The 19,857-nt window shown below is 42.9% G+C and overlaps 1 protein-coding gene across 1 annotated transcript; it reads left to right on the top strand.

Moving 5' to 3' along the window:
• The first annotated feature begins 490 nt into the window (after nt 1-490).
• zgpat (zinc finger, CCCH-type with G patch domain) lies at nt 491-12,499 on the top strand. Its single transcript, XM_021565682.2, has 7 exons — nt 491-654; nt 1,177-1,826; nt 3,094-3,227; nt 7,030-7,194; nt 10,040-10,162; nt 10,737-11,178; nt 11,578-12,499. The coding sequence occupies exons 2-7, from the start codon at nt 1,228-1,230 to the stop codon at nt 11,714-11,716; spliced, it is 1,602 nt and encodes a 533-aa protein (XP_021421357.2). The 5' UTR covers nt 491-654; nt 1,177-1,227; the 3' UTR covers nt 11,717-12,499.
• The last annotated feature ends 7,358 nt before the right edge of the window (nt 12,500-19,857 follow it).

The following is a 19,857-nucleotide window of genomic DNA, read 5'->3' as shown; positions in this document are numbered from 1 at the left end:
AAAGTGATGTTAGTATTTTTAAGTTATCCTTGACAAGCTTTTGTGCCGAATACATTACGTTGTTACAGGTGTCAAGCTTATGGGCATGTAGCAGCAGTGTGTAGGAAGGAGGTTCCTAGGTGTGAGAAGTGTGCAGAAAGGCATGAGACAAAGGAATGTGTAGCATTGGGGAAAGTAGTGCATTTACTAACGCACCCAAAGTATCACACAGTCTGAGAAACACTACTTTCTTTTGTCCATTTATTGATTTATTGCGCTACAGGAAATAGGGTCCTCATGATTGATCACACACACATTAGTTACACTTATCCATTATGTTGAAGCACTTTTTGAAACGGTCAAGATAGTTTAATATATGTATCTTGAAATAAAATCTGCTAAATGGAAGAAAACGTATTGTCAACCTATATAAATTGATATTTTCTGCCAATTCTTCACTGTTTAATGATTCCATAATAATACTTTCAAAATACTTGTATTTCGTGAAGACGCAGTGGGAAATGAATTACTTCCGGGTTACGTTTCATTCGCACGGACATCTTCGGCGGCCTGCTTGTAATTTCCTCTATTGTTGTTATGTGTTCTCTTGCAACATTACTTTAAAGTTCTCCCCCCAATAGGCATTTTTGTAGAAAAGGGGTTGAATGTCACGAAGTAAGTATAACGTTTATAATTGAATTGCTAGCCTGCTGGCTACTGGTACTTAACATCTAGATAGCATAAATTGTTAGCTAGATTATCATTGCATTAGCTAATTGTGTTGCTAACTAGCAGCATTATTTGTGATAGCTTCCTAATTGACGATTTGCCATTTACTTTGAATGTTATATGGCAAGGTAACCTTAGCTAGCTATCCCCCATGATTCATTTAGCTAACTAGCTAATTTAGTTAGCTAGGTAGACATATTCGCTAACTGAGGAACGCTCAACTCTTCTCCTAGCTATATCAGCTTTCGATATAAGAGAACGGAGTTCAGTGTTCTTCAGCTAATCGTTGTTGTCAGTATCACCGATGAGCTCATGTCATGGTGTTTTTATAGCTAAGCATGATAGCTAACTATTCTAGCCATAGCCTAGCAAGTAAGTTAGCTGATGGATGCACATCCAGACCTAGTTATGCAACATGTTAATGATGGACACAGACACACCTATTCATGAGCTTTTCTTGTGCCACAGTCTCTTTAATAACTAGATGTTGACCAGTGGTTGCTGCCCACCCAGGCCAGTATGGACGAAGGAACCCTGGAGACAGCCATTACGGCCTACAGCGCCCAGCTGCAGCAGGTGGAAAGTGCCCTGTTGGCCGGCCTGGACCCCTCGCAGCAGGCTGACCTGCTAAAACTGAAAGAAGACCTCTCTCAGCTGATAGAACTCACAGAAGCTAGCCTAGTGTCGGTCAAGAAGAGTCGGCTCCTAGCCACTCTCGAAGAGGACGACGGGCTCCAGTCGCTAGCCACAGGCACACCAGCTAACGGTGGCTTGGACAATGAGTTTGCTGCCTTCTACTCGGAAGTGGGGGAGGTTTCCGGAAGTAGCTCAGACATGAGAGAGAGGGAAGATGAGAGAGAGGAGGAGGATGATGGCGAGGTGGAGGATGATGGCGAGGTGGAGGGAGAGGTAGATGCGCTAAGTGGCACCAAAGTGCGAGCACCCTACCGCACCTCTTGGGGGACTTTGGAGTACCACAATGCAATGATTGTGGGGACAGAGAGTTGTGACAGAAATGAGGCCCAGGTGAGGGTGCTGTATGTCCATCCCACACAGAAGTCCATGAAGCCCTGCCCATTCTTCCTGGAGGACAAGTGTCGCTTCGCAGACAACTGCAGGTATAGGGTTTTATTAAGGGGTGAACATTTAAATGAAATTGTGATTCTTAACGTTAAGAAAAGTCAGGAACCAAATTCAAATCGCGTTGCAGTTATCACAAAACATGTTCATTTCCATGTGATAGCCGAAGTAGACGATAGGCCTGGGAAATGTTATGTAATTGAAATAAAACCGGAGGGGACAGGCAAACTTTAGGCTACTTCGGTGAATTTGCGAGATGTGCATCACATTTTTTTCAGCCTGCCCCCTCCTCTCTTTCCTTTGCGCTGACTCGCCTGGGCCTTGTTCATTACGCCAATTATTTTTCAAAATGTTTCTTAAAACTCTAGTTTTAGTTGCAAACCGGAACGTTACGTTTTGCAACTGTTTGGACTAATGATTACACCCCTGCTCTTTCTCTTCACTGATGACGCGAGAGTGTTCAGATTTTGCTCTATTGCGTGTAGAATATCCTACCCTATTCACTGATGGTAGTCCCTGTTTTACTGATGTTTCAAGACATTGCAAGCCCAGAAATTGAGATGGATGGGCGTAGTGCCCCCCCCTCTTACTGTCCCTCGCTATGAAAGATATGAATGTTCTCGGAAGTACAGCAACTAATCAGTTTCCTCCCTTCCAAAAATACTCAATCTAAGGAATCTTGACACTCAGAAATGATTTTGGAGTCCACTCTCCACCACTATGTCGTCATCATTAACAATTGGAAAAATGGCAGAAAGGCAAGCGACAGCAGCGAAGTCCTGAATGGCAATACTTTAAGAAGTTAAATGAGAAGGAAATGCTAACTTTGAGAGGTAGAATTGAGGTACGGCAATTCAGGTGCAATGCTTAACCATCTGAAAGGGACGCACCGTGAGACCTAAACTGTTGCTGGCTCAGCGCAGCTGCATTGTTAATTCACATCAAATTGTATACGTTTTTCTTATCGTTTTAACGGAAAACCTATCTATGATCTCACACGGATATCTTTTTACAGGGTTGGAAGGAAAGCAGAACACACATTTCCTTTGTAACTGATGAAGTAATAACATTATTGTTTTGTCATTCAAATTATAACGTTACCCCCTTATTTTTCCTCAACCCCCACGTGATTTTACACTTAATTTTAACTGCCATAAAATGTTTGAAGTGTTGAGCTTTCATGCAGTACATTATTTTCGGTTCAATTGAAACCCTTTTCGACTACTCTCCCCAATGTTATTTTGCCTGGCTATGATACGCCGTCTCAGTAAGGACCCTCGTCTGACCCCTGTTCTGGTGCTGTAGGTTCTCCCATGGCGAGGTGGTGTATGTGTCAGAGCTCAGAGAGTTCCTGGAGTCGAACCTCACTAACCTTCAAGAGGGCTCCTCCTGCTTGGCCAGGCAAGACGACGGCATCTGGTACTCGGGCAAAATAACAGGTGTGTCACTGACTGTCCATCACCTACAGCAGGGGTACTCAACTACTATTTGAGGAGGTCCGGTCACACGCTTTCTATGTGACAAATGTCTGGATGGATATTGTCATTTATCGGCATAGGAACAAACACCTACCTTGCAACCTATGCAACCCCAAACTGTTTGCACCCCTCTTGTTGGCCGAGAGAGAGTGTTGCAATTTTTTAAAGATAATTTCCCGCAATTCTACACATTTTGCCATGTCTTATGTGTGTTCATATCAATCAATCAATTGTATTATAAAGCCCTTTTTACATCCACAGATGTCACAAAGTACCTTATACAGAACCCAGCCTAAAACCCCAAAGAGCAAGCAATGCAGACGTAGTCACACGATGGCTAGGAAAAACCTCTCATAGCAGAGAGAGAGGGGGAGTGGACAACCACAGGTCTGGGACAAGGTAGCATTTGATGAACAGGTCAGGGTTCCATAGCCACAGGCAGAACAGCAGAAACTGGAGCAGCAGCACGACAAGGTATGATACCTGAGGGACTAAACAAAATCAATGGGGGTCAGGGCTCCTGGCCATGATAACTGCAACATTGACACTGAACAAAAAAATTGAACCGCAATATGCAACAATTTCAGCGATTTTACTGCGTTAGTTCATACAAGGAAATCAGTCAATTTAAATTAATTAATTTGGCCCTAATCTATGGATTTCACATGACTGGGAATACAGATATGCATCTGTTGGTCAAAGATACCTTAAAAAAAGTAGGGGCGGGGATCAGAAAACAGTGTGACCACCATTTGCCTCGTGCAGCGTGACACATCTCCTTGTCATAGAGTTGATCAGTTTGTTGATTGTGGCTTCTCGAATGTTGTCCCACTCCTCTTCCATGGCTGTACAAAGTTGCGGGTCCTGGAACTCACTGACAGACACGGCGATCTAGAGCATCCCAAAAATGCTCAATAGGTGACCATGGAAGAACTGGGACATTTTCATCTTTCAGGAATTGTGTACAGATCCTTACGACCTGGGGCCATGCATTATCATGATAATGGTGGTGGATGAATGGCACAACAATGGGCAGGCCACAGGATCTCATCACTATATCTCTGTGCATTGAAATTGCTATCGATAAAATGCAATTAGGTTCATTGTCCGTATCTTATGCCTGCCCATATCATAACCCCATGCGCTTGTGAGGCCAGTTGGACATACTGCCAAGTTCTCTATAATTATGTTGGTAGAGAAATTCTCAGGCAACAGCTCTGGTGGACATTCATGCAGTCAGCATGCCAATTGCACGCTCCCTCAACTTGATACATCTGTGGCATTGTGTTGTGTGACACAACTGCACATTTTAGTGGCCTTTTTATGGTCCCCAGCACAAGGTGCACCTGTGTAATGATCATGCTGTTTAATTAGCTTATTGATATTCCACACTTATCAGGTAAATGGATTATCTTGGCAAAGGAGAAATGCTCACTAACAGGGACGTAAACAAATTTCGGCACAATTTGAGAGAAATAAAAAAATTGTGCGTATGGTACATTTCTGGTGTCTTTTATTTCAGCTCTAACATGTTGAGTTTATTTTTTTGTTCAGTGCCTTCAGAAAGTATTCATACCCCTTGACTTGTTCCACATTTTGTTGTTACAGCCTGAATTCAATATGGATTAAATATATATTTTTACCTCACACAATGCCACATAATGACAAAGTGAACATGTTTTTGTATTTTTTTTTTTCTCCAAATGTATTGAAAATAAAAGGCAGATGTAATTTACAATTACTCACAGCTCTCCAAATTGAGCTCAGGTTCATCCAATTTCCTTTGATCATTCTTGATGTGTTGCTGCAACTTGATTGGAGACCACCTGTGGCCAATTAAATTGTTTGGACATGATTTTGAAAGAAACATACCTGTCTGTATAAGGTCCCACAGCTGACAGTGCATGTCAGAGCAGAAACTACAAGGAACTGTTTGTATATCTCTGAGATAAAATTGTGTTGAGACATATCTGGGGAGGGTATAAAACCATTTCTAGAGTAATGAAAATGTCCAAGAGCACACTTGTCTCCGTCATTAGGAAATGTCAAAAAAATTATGGAACTGGCCAAACTGAACAACCGGGCAAGAAGGACCTTGGTCAGGGAGGTGACCATAAACCCAATGACCACTGACAGAACTACAGAGTTCCTTGGCTGAGATGAGACAACCTGCCTAAAGGACCATAGTCTCTACAGCATTTCACCAATCTGAGCTTTATGGAAGTGCTGTTTTCGTCTCACTCGCTCACGCTCTCTCTCACCTGCTGTTTCGACCTCTGAATGCTCGGCTATGAAAAGCTAACTGACATTTACTCCTGAGGTGCTGACCTCTGTTGCAACCCCTGTGATTATAAATGACAAGCAGGGTCAAAATAATAAACGTTTGAACATCTTGAAGAACAATCTGGCCTTAATGTCCTGTACTCATATCTTCCCCCAGCACAGCCAAAAGAGGACTGGCCACCCCTCAGAGCCTGTTTCTTCCTAGGTTCCGGCCTTTTCTGGGAAGTTTTTCCTAGCCACTGTGTTTCTACAGCTGTGTTGCCTGCTCTTTTGGGTTTTAGGCTGGGTTCTGTACAGCACTGTGAGACCTGATGAGGTGGTAAGGGCTTTCTAAATATATTTGATTTGATAAGTGGCCATATGGAAGCAAGTCCTGAGAAAAATACGCATGACTGGAGTTTGCCAAAAGGCACGTGAAAGACAGAGCACAAGGCAAAAGTTTCTGTGGATAGATTAAACAAAAATTGAATTATTTGGCCTGAATGCAAAGCACTATGTCTGGAGAAAACCAAGCACAGCTCATCACCCATCTAGCACCATCCCTACTGTGAAGCATGGGTGCAGTAGCATCATGCTATAAAGATGCTTTTCAGTGGCAGGGACTGTGAGACTGGTGAGGATAGGGAACAATGAATGGAGCCAAGTACAAGCAAATCCTTGACGAGAACCTAATCCAGAGTGCAAACGACCTTAGACTGGGGTAAAAATGTACATTCCAACAGGACAATGACCCCAAGCATACAGCTAAAGCAACGCTGGAATGGCTTCAGAACCAGAATGTGTAAGTTCTTGAGTGGCCCAGCCAAAGCCCAGACTTGAATCCCATTGAAAATGTGTGGAAAGACTTGAATGCTGTTCACCACCGCTCCCCGTCCAATTTAAGAGCTTAAGAAAATCTGCAAAGAAGAATGGGAAATCCCCAAATCCAGTTGTGCAAAGCTGATACTGACAAGCCAAAAGCTGTAATGGCAGACAAAGGTGCTTCTAAAAAGTTTTGACTTGGGTGTGAATACTTGTGTAAATTATTTATTTATTTCATTTTGAATGAATTTGCTAACATAAAAAATAAAATAAAAAAAAACACTGTCATTTTGTGTGTGTAGATAGGTGATCCTTTTTGAATTCAGGTTGTAATACAACAACTTGGAATAAGTCAAGGAGTATGAGTACTTTCTGAAGGCACTGTTTCTTATTTTGTAAGTCATGCCCAGCGATCTATATTGACCCTGTTCTGGGTCCAGATCTGGACTGTGGCCCACCTGTTGAGTATGGCTGACATACAGCATAACAAGCATTGCCTTTCTCAAACCCATTCAATTTTACCCACTACTAGAGATGTAGCCTATTGAGTCCCAAATTAGTTACATCATGTTGGGTGTCATGTCAATGTTTTGTAGTAGACAAGATTAACATCTGATCAGCTCAGATTACTGTGTTCCACTAACCAAGGTGATTGAAATGCTCTTGTCTGTCTGAGTAGACATCGACAATGATTTCTACACGGTGAAGTTCGACTCGGCCTTGCTGAAGAACGTCATGGTGGAGGCTGACGGGGTCATCCCACCGTTGAGAGAAGATGACCTGCCCTCCTGCTCTGACTCGGAGGATGATGACAACGGAGAGGGTGAAGCAGCGTTCCCCATAGGTAGGTACCTTTTTCAACAATTTGTAGACCATATTCACTGAACAAAAATATAAACGCAACTTGCAAAAATGTCAAAGTTTTTACTGAGTAAAAGTTCATATAAGGAAATCAGTCAGTTTAAATACATGAATTAGGCCCTAATCTATGGATTTCACATGACTGAGAATACAGATATACATTTTTTGGTCACAGATGCCTTTTAAAAAATGTAGGGGAGTGGATCAGCAAACCAGTCAGTATCTGGTGTTACCACCATTTGCCTCATGCAGCGTGACACATCTCCTTCACATAGAGTTGATCAGGCTGTTGATTGTGGAATGTTGTCCCACTCCTCTTCAATGTCTGTGTGAAGTTGCTGGATATGGAACTGGAACACATTGTCGTACACGTCAATCCAGAGCATCCCAAACATGCTCAAAGAGTGATATGTCTGGTGATTATGCAGGCCGTGAATGAATTGGGGCATTTTCAGCCTCCAGTAATTGTGTACAGATCCTTCTGAAACATGAGGTGATGGTGGCGGATGAATGGCACGACAATGGGCCTCAGGATCTCGTAAAGGTATCTTTGAGCATTCAAATTGCTATCGATAAAATGCAATTGCGTTCATTGTCCGTAGCTTATGTCTGCCCATACCATAACCCAACCGCCACCATGGGGCACTCTGTTCACAACATTGACATCAGCAAACCGCTCCCCCACACGACGCCATACATGCAGTCTGCCATCTTGCCGGTACAGTTGAAAAGTATGAAGAACACACTTCTCCAGCGTACCAATGGCCATCAAAGGTGAGCATTTGTCCGCTGAAGTCGGTTACAACGGTGAACTGCAGTCAAGTCAAGACCCTGGTGAGGACGACGAGCACTCAGTTGAGCTTCCCTGAGAAGGTTTCTGGCAGTCTGTGCCCACAGTTTCATCAGCTGTCCGGGTGAATGGTTTCAGATGATCCCTCGGGTGGAGGTCTGCTGTTGTTACAAATGGAGCCGGAGGGTGTGGCTGCCGTAAACTGGATGAGCTCCGTTTGAGACTGTCCTACTGACGGGACATTAAAAACAAATCTCTTATGTTTCAACGAGTCGTGGCTGAACGAGGAAATGGATAATATACAGTTGTCTGGGTTTTCCGTGCATCGGAAAGACGGAACAGCAACCTCTGGTAAGGGGTGGTGGTCTGTGTCTATTTGTCTACAAGAGCTAGTGTGCGATCTCTAATATTAAAGAAGTGTTGCTGTTTTGCTCGCCTGAGGTAGAGTACCTCATGATAAGCTGTAGACCACACTATTCACCTAGAGAATGTATCTATTTTTAGTATGTCTATTTGCCACCACAAACTGATGCAGGCACTAAGGCCATAAGCAAACGAGAATGCTCACCCAGAAGCGGCGCTCCTAGTGGCCGGGGACTTTAATGCCTGAACTTAATCTGTTTTACCTCATTTTGACCAGCATGTCACTTGCAAACACGGGGGTTATAAAAATAAAAAAAAACTATACCCCCTTTACTCCACTCACAGAGACGCGTACAAAGCTCCCCCCCCCCCCCCCCATTTGGCAAATTCTATCCTCCTGCTTAAAAGCAAGAACTACAGCAGGAAGTACCAGTGACTCGCTCAATGCAGAAGTGGTCTGATGCTCAGTTACAGTACTGGTTTGCTAGCACAGACTGGAATATGTTCCAGGATTCATCCAATGGCATTGAGGAGTACACCACATCAGTCACCTGTTTCATCAATTAGTGCGGTGACCGAACGTACAGTTGAAGTCAGAAGTTTACATACACCTTAGCCAAATACATTTAAACAAATTGTTTCACAATTCCTGACATTTAATCCAAGTAAAAATTCCCTGTCTTATGTCAGTTAGGATCACCACTTTATTTTAAGAATGTGAAATGTCACAATAGTAGATTTTTTAAATTTCTTTCATCACATTCCCAGTGGGTCAGAAGTTTACATACACTCAATTAGTATTTGGTAGCATTGCCTTTAAATTGTTTAACTTGGGTCAAACGTTCCGGGTAGCCTTCTACAAGCTTCCCACAATAAGTTGGGTGAATTTTGGCCCATTTTCTCCTGCCAGAGCTGGTGTAACGGAGTCAGGTTTGTAGGCCTCCTTGCTCGCATACCTAAGAATTTTTACTAGGATTAAAAGCCAGGAATTGTGAAAAACTGAGTTTAAATGTATTTGGCAAAGGTGTATGTAAACTTCTGACTTCATCTGTATGTTCAGTATGAATAGACTCCGGATTCTGTTTCTATGGTGTAGACCCAGCTTTGTCTTGAGGATTTCCATGTAATGGTATGCAGCTACCTTAAAGACATTGTTATGGATGACTCTACCCCAGCATGGCCAGAAATTATTTTGGTTATAACAGATTGTTTTGACAAATCTCACAAAATAACTTTGTTGGAGGTTTAAAATGATTTTTACATTTGTGTCAAATTTTTTTTTTTGGGGGGGGGGGGGGGCGGGCATGATGAAAGTGTCAATTTTAGGCCCTTTTGAGAGCTATACATGCCCCCCTCATTGTACTCCAAGGTGGTGTTTGTATCATGTACGGTTCACGGATCAAAGAAATGGCCTAAACGTTTCGATAAACAATCTGAGATGACAAAAATATTTTGGGGCATGCTGGCATGGAATCGACCCTAATGTAGAAATAGAGGATGTTATTGATTTGTAATTTGCTTCCCATTTTAATCTATGTTTTTCCTTTCGCTCTAACCACAAACATTAGTGGATAACATGACACCTACTTACACAGTAACTTGGCTGAATGTTTCTTTGTACAGATGCCCTGCATGTAGCTAAAGTATTGAGTTTGTCTTCTCATTGACCCATCAGTTTTAACCCAAGAGGAGGATTGGGCGCCGTCGGGAAGTTCTTCTGCCTTTGGTGGCTGGGAGGCACACACAAGAGGCATAGGCTCCAAGCTCATGCTCAAAATGGGATACGAATATGGGAAAGGTAAACACAAGTGATTATCAGTCAACAAACATGGAGACAATGCAGATAAGTAATACTTTACTGTAAAACACAATGTAATGAAAAATGTTGTGCTACTCTAAAATCAAATTCATATTGCCTTGTGGCATATATTTTCTGGGAATGAAATTGTCAATTTAAAAGGTTAGTTCACAGTCAAGGATTAGTGAAACACTCTGGCACATAGGTGCAGCAACAGTCTCCACTTCTGTCAGTCAGTCTCGGGTCATCTTCTTCACCATGCCCCAGCTCTGCTGGTGTTGATGGAGCTCAGTCTTGATTGTTCTCTGCAATGTTGTTTTGGGCCTCTCCCTCTTACGTCTCCCCCTAGATTTGTGAAATGTGTGGATTAGTAAAAGCAATGTCCCATACAACTTGTACTGTAAGTTTAAAGCAATTTTACTGTGGTCATTTCAAGTTGACACCCTAAAATCCACTTTAAAGCATCACACAAATGGCCATTGTTTTAGGCTTTCAGTTTAATTGCTTTTCGAGATACAAGCCACAATTTGCCGCTCCCAGCAAGCCCATAGTAGATGCGTCTGTGCCTCTACAGGTCTGGGTAAAACGTCAGAGGGTCGGGTGGAGCCAGTGCTGGCGGTGGTCCTGCCCAAAGGTAAATCTCTGGACCAGTGTGCTGAGCTCACTGCGAGGAAGACACAGAGCAAAGTGGCCAAAGGCAAAGATGGGCAGAAGGTGAGCCGCAATAAGAGAACGAGAAAGGCTCGTGCACATAACACTGGTGGGTGCCACAACGTCTTTGACTTCCTGAACCGCAAGCTGGGCAACGGGGACGCCAACCCTGAGGCAGGAGGCACTTGTGGCCCTCCTCCCTCACATACTCCATCGTCTCAAGGGGCCGGAGTGGAGGCTTACAAGGGGGGGAAGAGCACCAAGAGAAACCTGAACGTGAAGCTGTTCCAGGCGGCAGAGAGGGTGACCCAGACGGAGAGGGAGATCCAGAGACTCACAGAGTCCCTGAGCCGACGGACTGGGAGGTAAGGAAAGGAGGGACCCTGGGAACTCAACTAACCTCGCCTCTCATATCATAAGATGGATGCCCAACAGCCATACAGGAGCACTTCACCGGCCATCAGATGTGAATGGCAGTATACTGTAGTTATTAAACAATGTTGTCTAAACTCATGTCCATGATAGTTTGATCTTTGCTGACTAGTGATGGGTTTAGGATTTGCAGCAAATCACAAATCTAGTAGGTCCCTATTCTCCCAATGCAGCCTCTCCCTCTCTTAGATCTCTTTAGTTTTCTTCCTATGTAGCAACTTTGCTTCTGTAGATGAACTTCTACAGTGTAAGTCTGTAAAGCAACCCCCCCCCCCCCCCCCCCATGTCTATGTAGATCTTATTAAACCACTGTTCCCTCTGTGTCCCCACAGGGATTCTTCCATGGTGACTCACCTGGAAGAGAAGCTGTCTGCAGCCCGCAGCCTGCTGGTCCAGCAGAAGGCCCAGGAGCTCTCGGCCCAGAGGGAGAACAGGAAGGCTGACACTCACAAGAAAATGACAGAGTTTTGACCACACAGTCCTCCAGTGATTAGAACCCACAAACAATTTTTGTCAACTGAGAGAGGTGCCTCCTTAAGCTTATTTCATCCATTTGACTCCAAAGACTTTGGATTGTCTTAAGGCCTCTGGTTGTTGGACTTTTGCCTTTTTTTGGACTCGTCAACTGGCTCCATGCATGAGTTATTTCTGTTAATATCGGTCCTTTTCTGTTTATGAAATGTCGACATGGGTTGCAGTGGTGGAGATTTTAAGTGTTGGTCAGTTGCTGATGACCCTCTTGTTGTTAAAGGATGAGCCATGACACACTTGGATTAGCTGTTTATCATGGATGAGACGGCTACATATAAGTGGATATGACAGATTTTGGTTTTAGGTCCATAATTCTCTTATGTTGTTTTTCAAGTTGGGGCGGCTGGTAGCCTAGTGGTTAGAGTGTTGGGCCAGTAACCGAAAGGTTGCTAGGTTGAATCCCCGAGCTGACAAGGTAAACATCTGTCATTCTGCCTCTGAACAAAACAGTTAACCCACTGTTCCTAGGCCGTCATTGTAAATATGAATTTGTTCTTAACTGACTTGCCGAGTTAAATTAAGGTTAAATCAAATAAAAAGTCCCACCAATGTAACTAACCATTTTCTTATGTTATATAGTTTGGAGTGGACAGCTTTCTTTAAATAAATGTTTTTATTATTTTGACAATGTTTTCAGAACTCACTGTACATTTTCCATTCTTTGTAAATATAAACCTCATGCATAACCTAAGGGTGATATAAAAAAAAATGTATCCCAAGAAATGCTTGTGTGTTCATATTGTTATTCTTATGGCACCTTTGACAGGTTTGTCAGAAGAAATTTGAATTATTTAGAACAGATGCCGGTGCCAGCATTGATCTCTTGCCCACCTTAGATTTTTGACTGACTTGGGGATTGAAACCTTGAGTTCAGAGACCTTTCGAGTGTTAAAATCCTCAGCAATCTACATACCATACCCCATAATGACCGCTCCGAGACAGGATTGTGTCGAGGCTCAGATCTGGGGAAGGGTACCAAAACATTTCTGCCGCATTGAAGGTCCCCAAGAACACAGTGGCCTCCATTATTAAATGGAAGAGCTCTTCCTATAGGTGGCCGCCTGGCCAAACTGAGCAATCGAGAAGGGCCTTGGTCAGGGAGGTGACCAGGAACTTGATGGTCACTCTGACATAGCTTTAGAGTTCTTCTGCGGAGATAGGAGAACCTTCCAGAAGGACAATCATCTCTGCAACACTTCACCAATCAGGCCTTTACGGTAAAGTGGCCAGACGGATGCCAATCCTCAGTAAAAGGCACATGACAGCCCGCTTGGAGTTGCCAAAAGGCACCTAAAGACTCTCAGACCATGAGAAGCAAGATTCTCAGGTCTGATGAAATCAAGATTGAACACTTTGTCCTGAATGTGTCCATGTGTCACTTCTGGAGGAAACCTGGCACAATCCTCATGATAAATCATGGTGGTGGCAGCATGCTATAAAAACACCCGTTTTTCAGCAGGCAGGGACTGGGAGACTAGTCAGGATTGAGGGAAAGATTAACAGAGCAAAGTACAGAGAGATCCTTGTTGAAAACCTGCTCCAGAGCTCTCAGGACCTCAGACTGGGGCGAAGGTTCACCTTCCAACAGGACAACGCAGGAGTGGCTTCGAGACAAGTCTCTGAATGTCCTTGAGTGGCCAAGCCAGAGCCCAGACTTGAACCCAATCGAACATCTCTGGAGAGACCTGAAAATAGCTGTGCAGCAATGCTCCCCATCCAACCTGACAGAGATTGAGAATACAGGTGTGCCAAGCTTGTATACTTATGTAAATGTGAATGTTTAAAAAATATATATATATATAAATGAGCAAAAATGTCTAAATTCTTCTTTTTGCTTTGTCATTGAGTATTGTGTGTAGATGAATGGTGAAAAACGATTTAATCCATTTTAGAATAAGGCTGTAACCTACCAAATTGTGGGAAAAGTCAAGGGGTCTGAATTCTTTCTGAAAGCACTGTAGCTCTGGTGACAACTGATTTGACTGGATTTAATTGCTTGAAGGTGATGAATGGGAACGGGGCTGTAAGTAGCCCAGCAGATAATTGACTGCAACGAAGCTCACTGCATTTGTTCAGGTGTTTTGAGTTAGAACATTGCGCTGGTTTCACAGATATACTCTTGTACCCAGTATCTATTAGTCTAATCAGATTCAACTCAATAACGTCAGACACATTTAACTGATATTCTTAATCACTTATCAAAGCGTTTGAAAATCAAGATGGAAGAAAAATCGCAACATTTATTAACAGTGAAGGTCTGTTCTTTCCTCAAAGATTAATTAAATAACCTGACATTTAGTGGTAATTAAGTTATTTAGTCTTATTGCTTTTTGTGTTTCCATCAATTTAAATATCACAGTGCAAACCAACGAAGAGAAGATTGATAATATCACACTTTTAAAAAGACATTGATAATTTAAAATAGCATGAGCATTTACTATTTCAATTATGCAGAACATAGTCTTACTCAAATGCTATATGTGTCTTTTCTGGTAATGGAAATTAACATTTTGCTTTCATCAAGACCATCATTATTCCATCAAGAAATCACATTCTACCCTATATTGTGTATCAACAGCAAAAAATAAATAATTATTTTATTATTTCAGTCAGCAGAAGTACCCTGAAAGACAATGTGCGTTTCCATTTCGTGTTTAATGGCTGTTTTTTTTCTGTCTGTGTTTTTCTATACAAAGATCAATGCTAGTTCCTGTGCTGAGGCAGTGGAAATGCAGTCGTTGTACTTAGGTCAGGTTTGAGGTCATCTGTCCAGGCCTTCAGGTGTAACATTAGATACTATCATTGATGTCCAACAGCAGGGGGCTTTGAAAAAATAAATCTAACTTATTCATTCTGTCTGCAGTTTGGTATGGAAGAGTTGTCTATTCAAAAGTCACGAATCTAAAGGTATCAAAGATGTTTCTTGTGTTTAATTGATGTACATGGACTGTTTAGACTGAAATAAACAAATTGGCAACTTTAAAACAATTTATTTTCTTTAAATAGAAGTCTAATAAATCCAATGTTAGAATTTGAATATAACTAATTTCTGTAATGATAACACAAATAAGTCTCAAAGTAATGTGACATATCAGCTATATATGAAAACATCACACAAGCATACAGTTGAATAAAAATCTAAATGCACTCCAGAGTTTTGCATTTTGTTTTGTGGATGAACATTTGAGCAGCACGATGAACTCCATACAATTCACAGTACAGTATTACATGAACAGATGGCTTGTGCGTTTCAGCACCAGTGGTACTTCTAGCACTACGTTGGTACTTCTATCACTGTTGTTTTTTGTATGACAGAGTACTATGGACATACAGGCTTTGATAAGGCTACTGGTAACCCGTAATGTGTTCATCAATTCACAGTGGTTTCAAATCCAATTTTAACAACTATAAAGTTTGCAGAATTTATTAAATAGATTCCCATTTGAATAGCAGCGTTACAATTACAGATCTTCTGAACTGTTTATTTCTTTTGTACCCCTTTTATGTGATATTCAATTGGTAGTTACAGTTTTGTCACATCACTGCAACTCACCTACGGCCTTGGGAGAGGTCAAGAACCATATGTCCTCCGAAACATGATCCTGCCAAGCCACACTGCTTCTTGACACACTGCTCAATTATCCTGGAAGCCAGCTGCACTAATGTGTCGGTGGAAACACCGTACCACAGGCGACCGAAGTCAGCATGTATGCGACCGAAGTCAGCATGTATGCGCCCGGCCCACCACAAGGAGTCGCTACAGCGCGATGGGACAAGGATATCCCGGCCAGCCAAACTCCTAACCCGGACAATGCTGGGCCAATTGTGCGACGCCTCAATGGTCTTCCGGTCGCAGCCGACTGCGACACAGCCTGGGATCGACCCCAGGTCTGTAGTGACGCCTCAAGTACTGCAATGCAGTGCCTTAGACCGCTGCGCCACTCGGGAGGCCCATCCAAGAGTTTAATTGTAAAACTCTTGTCCATGTTTTATTTTCTGTTAATCAAAAAGAGACTTTGATATAACAAAGTTCTCTTTTCATTGATAAATTGCTATTTATCTAACATCATAATATCTAACAGCTGAGACTTTAAATAGAGGTAATTAAAATCCTGCCCCTGAAATGTAATTGAGAATCAATTTCACTCATCACCCAAACACTGGTAACCAGAAATTAAGATTTCGTGGTGATTCATCAGGTTGTAAAATACATTTGTGAACTTCATAATTATCTTTGAATGCCTATTGCTGATCATGATAATTGTTCAGGATTGTGAGCATATGTCATCAGGCCAAATCAAATTTCAGATGGACAAACATCAATATAATGATCAGGTCTTAGGGATGTGATTTTTCATGATGAACCACAAATGGCTGTTTTCTGATATTTCCCTACATTGATATTGAAACTGAACACTCCCCTAGCAAAGATCCAGGTTTTCTACGTTATCCTGACCACATCCCTTTCTGTTCTTATAGGAGGATTTTCTTTGGATATGAAGAGTTGCTGAACTAAGATGACCAAAAGTAATTTTTGGTACATGGGTTTTGACATGTTTTGTTAGGGTAGTAGGTGACAGAGCTGCATACGGTTCCATTGTTCTATTATTATTTAACCTGCCCAATTCAGGAACCTATATTCAACATTTCAAGCTAATAACTCCTTCAATGTCCCCTCTGAGTGTGTCTGCATATGTGCATGTCAAGCCCATCCATTCATTATATGCAGGTGAAGACCTGGGCCCGGTTTCCCAAAGATTGCTTCGATCACGTGGACTGGGATATGTTCCGCATAGCGTCGAACAACAATATTGATGAATACGCTGATTCGGTGAGTGAGTTTATTAGCAAGTGCATCGGTGATGTTGTACCCACGGTGACTATTAAAACCTTCCCCAACCAGAAACCGTGGATTGATGGCAGCATTCGCGCAAAACTGAAAGCGCGAACCACTGCTTTTAATCATGGCAAGGCGACTGGAAACATGAATACAAACAGTGTAGCTATTCCCTCCGCAAGGCAATCAAACGAGCGAAGCGTCAGAATAGAGACAAAGTAGAGTCGCATTTCAACGGCTCAGACACGAGACGTATGTGGCAGGGTCTACAGTCATTCACGGATTACAAAAAGAAAACCAGCCCTGTCGCGGACACCAACGTCTTGCTCCCAGACAAGCTAAACAACTTCTTCACTCACTTTGAGGACGATACAGTGCCACTGACACGGCCCGCTACCAAAACCTGTGGGCTCTCCTTCACCGCAGCCAACGTGAGTAAAACATTTAAACGTGTTAACCCTCGCAAGGCTGCCGGCCCAGACTGCACCCCTAGCCCCTAGCCACGGCCTCAGAGCATGCGCAGACCAGCTGGCTGGTGTGTTTACGGACATATTCAATCAATCCCTATCCCAGTCTGCTGTTCCCACATGCTTCAAGAAGGCCACCATTGTTCCTGTTCCCAAGAAAGCTAAGGTAACTGAGCTAAACGACTATAGCACTCACTTCCGACATCATGAAGTGCTTTGAGAGACTAGTCAAGGATCATATCACCTCCACCCTACCTGACACCCTAGACCCACTCAAATTTGCTTACCGCCCCAATAGGTCCACAGACGACGCAATCACACTGCACACTGCCCTAACCCATCCGGACAAGAGGAAAACCTATGTAAGAATGCTGTTCATCGATTACAGCTCAGCATTTAACACCATAGTACCCTCCAAACTGGTCATTAAGCTCGAGACACTGGACTTTCTGAAGGGCCGCCCCCAGGTGGTGAGGGTAGGAAACAACATCTCCACCCCGCTTATCCTCAACACTGGGGCCCCACAAGGATGCGTTCTTACCCCCCTCCTGTACTCCCTGTTCACCCATGACTGCGTGGCCATGCACGCCTCCAACTCAATCATCAAGTTTGCAGACAACAGTACAGTGGTAGGCTTGATTACCAACAATGACGAGACGGCCTACAGGGAGGAGGTGAGGGCCCTCGGAGTGTGGTGTCAGGAAAATAACCTCACACTCAACGTCAACAAAACAAAGGAGATGATTGTGGACTTCAGGAAATAGGGAGCACCCCCCCTATCCACATCGAAGGGACAGCAGTGGAGAAGGTGGAAAGTTTTAAGTTCCTCGGCGTACACATCACGGACAAACTGAAATGGTCCACCCACACAGACAGCGTGTTGAAGAAGGCGCAACAGCGCCTCTTCAACCTCAGGAGAATGAAGAAATTTGGCTTGTCACCAAAAACACTCACAAACTTTTACAGATGCACAATCGAGAGCATCCTGTCGGGCTGTATCACCACCTGGTACAGCAACTGCTCTGCCCACAACCGTAAGGCTCTCCTGAGGGTAGTGAGGTCTGCACAACGCATCACCGGGGGCAAACTACCTGCCCTCCAGGACACCTACAGCACCCGATGTCACAGGAATGTTTACATAATGTTTATATTTATATGTACATATTTTTATTCATTCATTTACACTTGTGTGTATAAGGTAGTTGTTGTGAAATTGTCTATTGCTTGTTAGATATGACTGCACGATCGGAACTAGAAGCACAAGCATTTCGCTACATTCGCATTAACATCTGCTAACCATGTGTATGTGACCAATACAATTTGATTTGATTTGATAATAACAGCTTGAGGGAGGGAGAGAGAGGGGTGAGAGGGGGGCTGGTGAGCCAAAGGATAAATCATATTACGATTTAACCTGGAAGCATTAACATGAAATATGGAGGGCCTCAACCTACTGTAATTTCCTAGCAGCACCCAGTTATCCGGGCAGTGCTATTGGAGGAGATAATATTGCATTACTGTAGTAGGGGGGCTTTTTGCACATTTATGGGGATGGGGGATACAGTAAAATAGATAGGATTAAAGTAATTGTTTTTCCTTTTCCTGAAACTGTGCCACAGTTCTCCTCTTAGCTAACAGTGAAGCCAATCGTTTATAGGGGTTGCGTTGGATCATAGACTTGATTTGTTGTGTGTGTGTGTGTGTGTGTGTGTGTGTGTGTGTGTGTGTGTGTGTGTGTGTGTGTGTGTGTGTGTGTGTGTGTGTGTGTGTGTGTGTGTGTGTGTGTGTGTGTGTGTGTGTGTGTGTGTGTGTGTGTGTGTGTGTGTGTGTGTGTGTGTGTGTGTGTGTGTGTGTGTGTGTACAAGTCAACAGAATGTCCTGACGAGTTGGGAAAATAAGAAATTTTTTGAACAGGACTTTTGTCATGCCCTGAATTTGTTAAAATTATTGTAGGTTAAAGGGTTAGGTTTATGGTTTGGGGTTAAGGCTAGGGTTAAGGGGTAGGGTTCATTTTAGGGTTAGGTTTAGGAGTTAGGTTTAGGGTTAGGGTTAGTGGTTTGGAGTTAAGGTTGAGAGTTAGTGTTAGGGGTAAGGGAAAATAGGATTTTGAATGGGAATACCTTTTTACTCCCCAAATATTCACCAAAAAAAGTGATGTGTGTGTGTCTGCCTGCGTGTATTTGGGGGGCTCAGGTAGAAGAATAGACTATATTGCTTCCCTTGAATTCCCCTTCATGGAACTTTTCAAATCAGGGCCATGGCTTTACTGACAGAGGGAATTAGTTCAACAGACCAAATCAGGAGTCAGAAGCACAACGGATCAGTATCAGACAGATCCACATTCAGGGCCAGAGGGAAGTACACAACGCAGATTCAGCACCATGAACAGTACCATACAATGCACCATAGAATCAAAACCCTTTTTCTCCATCATACAGATTCAGCACCATAGACAGCATCATACACCGTAGACATAATCCGCACCTTGGTATATAGCAGCATTACATGATGGATTTATACCACAGCATTGCTGAATACTCTTTCTAATTGGCTAGAAGGGCATTCTAGAATGAGCATTAAAACCAGATATTTGGGACAGTTGGATGTCTCTGGGACATACACTACCGTTCAAGAGTTTGCTGTCACTTAGAAATGTCCGTGTTTTTGAAAGAAAAGCAAAATTTTTGTCCATTAAAATAACATCAAATTGATCCGAAATACAGTGTAGACATTATTAATGTTGTAAATGATGACTGTAGCTGGAAACGGCAGATTTT

The sequence above is a fragment of the Oncorhynchus mykiss genome, chromosome 16, assembly GCF_013265735.2.
Source record: "Oncorhynchus mykiss isolate Arlee chromosome 16, USDA_OmykA_1.1, whole genome shotgun sequence".
NCBI lineage: Eukaryota > Metazoa > Chordata > Actinopteri > Salmoniformes > Salmonidae > Oncorhynchus > Oncorhynchus mykiss.
The sequence above is the reverse complement of the archived record's forward strand: the minus strand, read 5'-3'. Positions and strand labels throughout refer to the sequence as shown.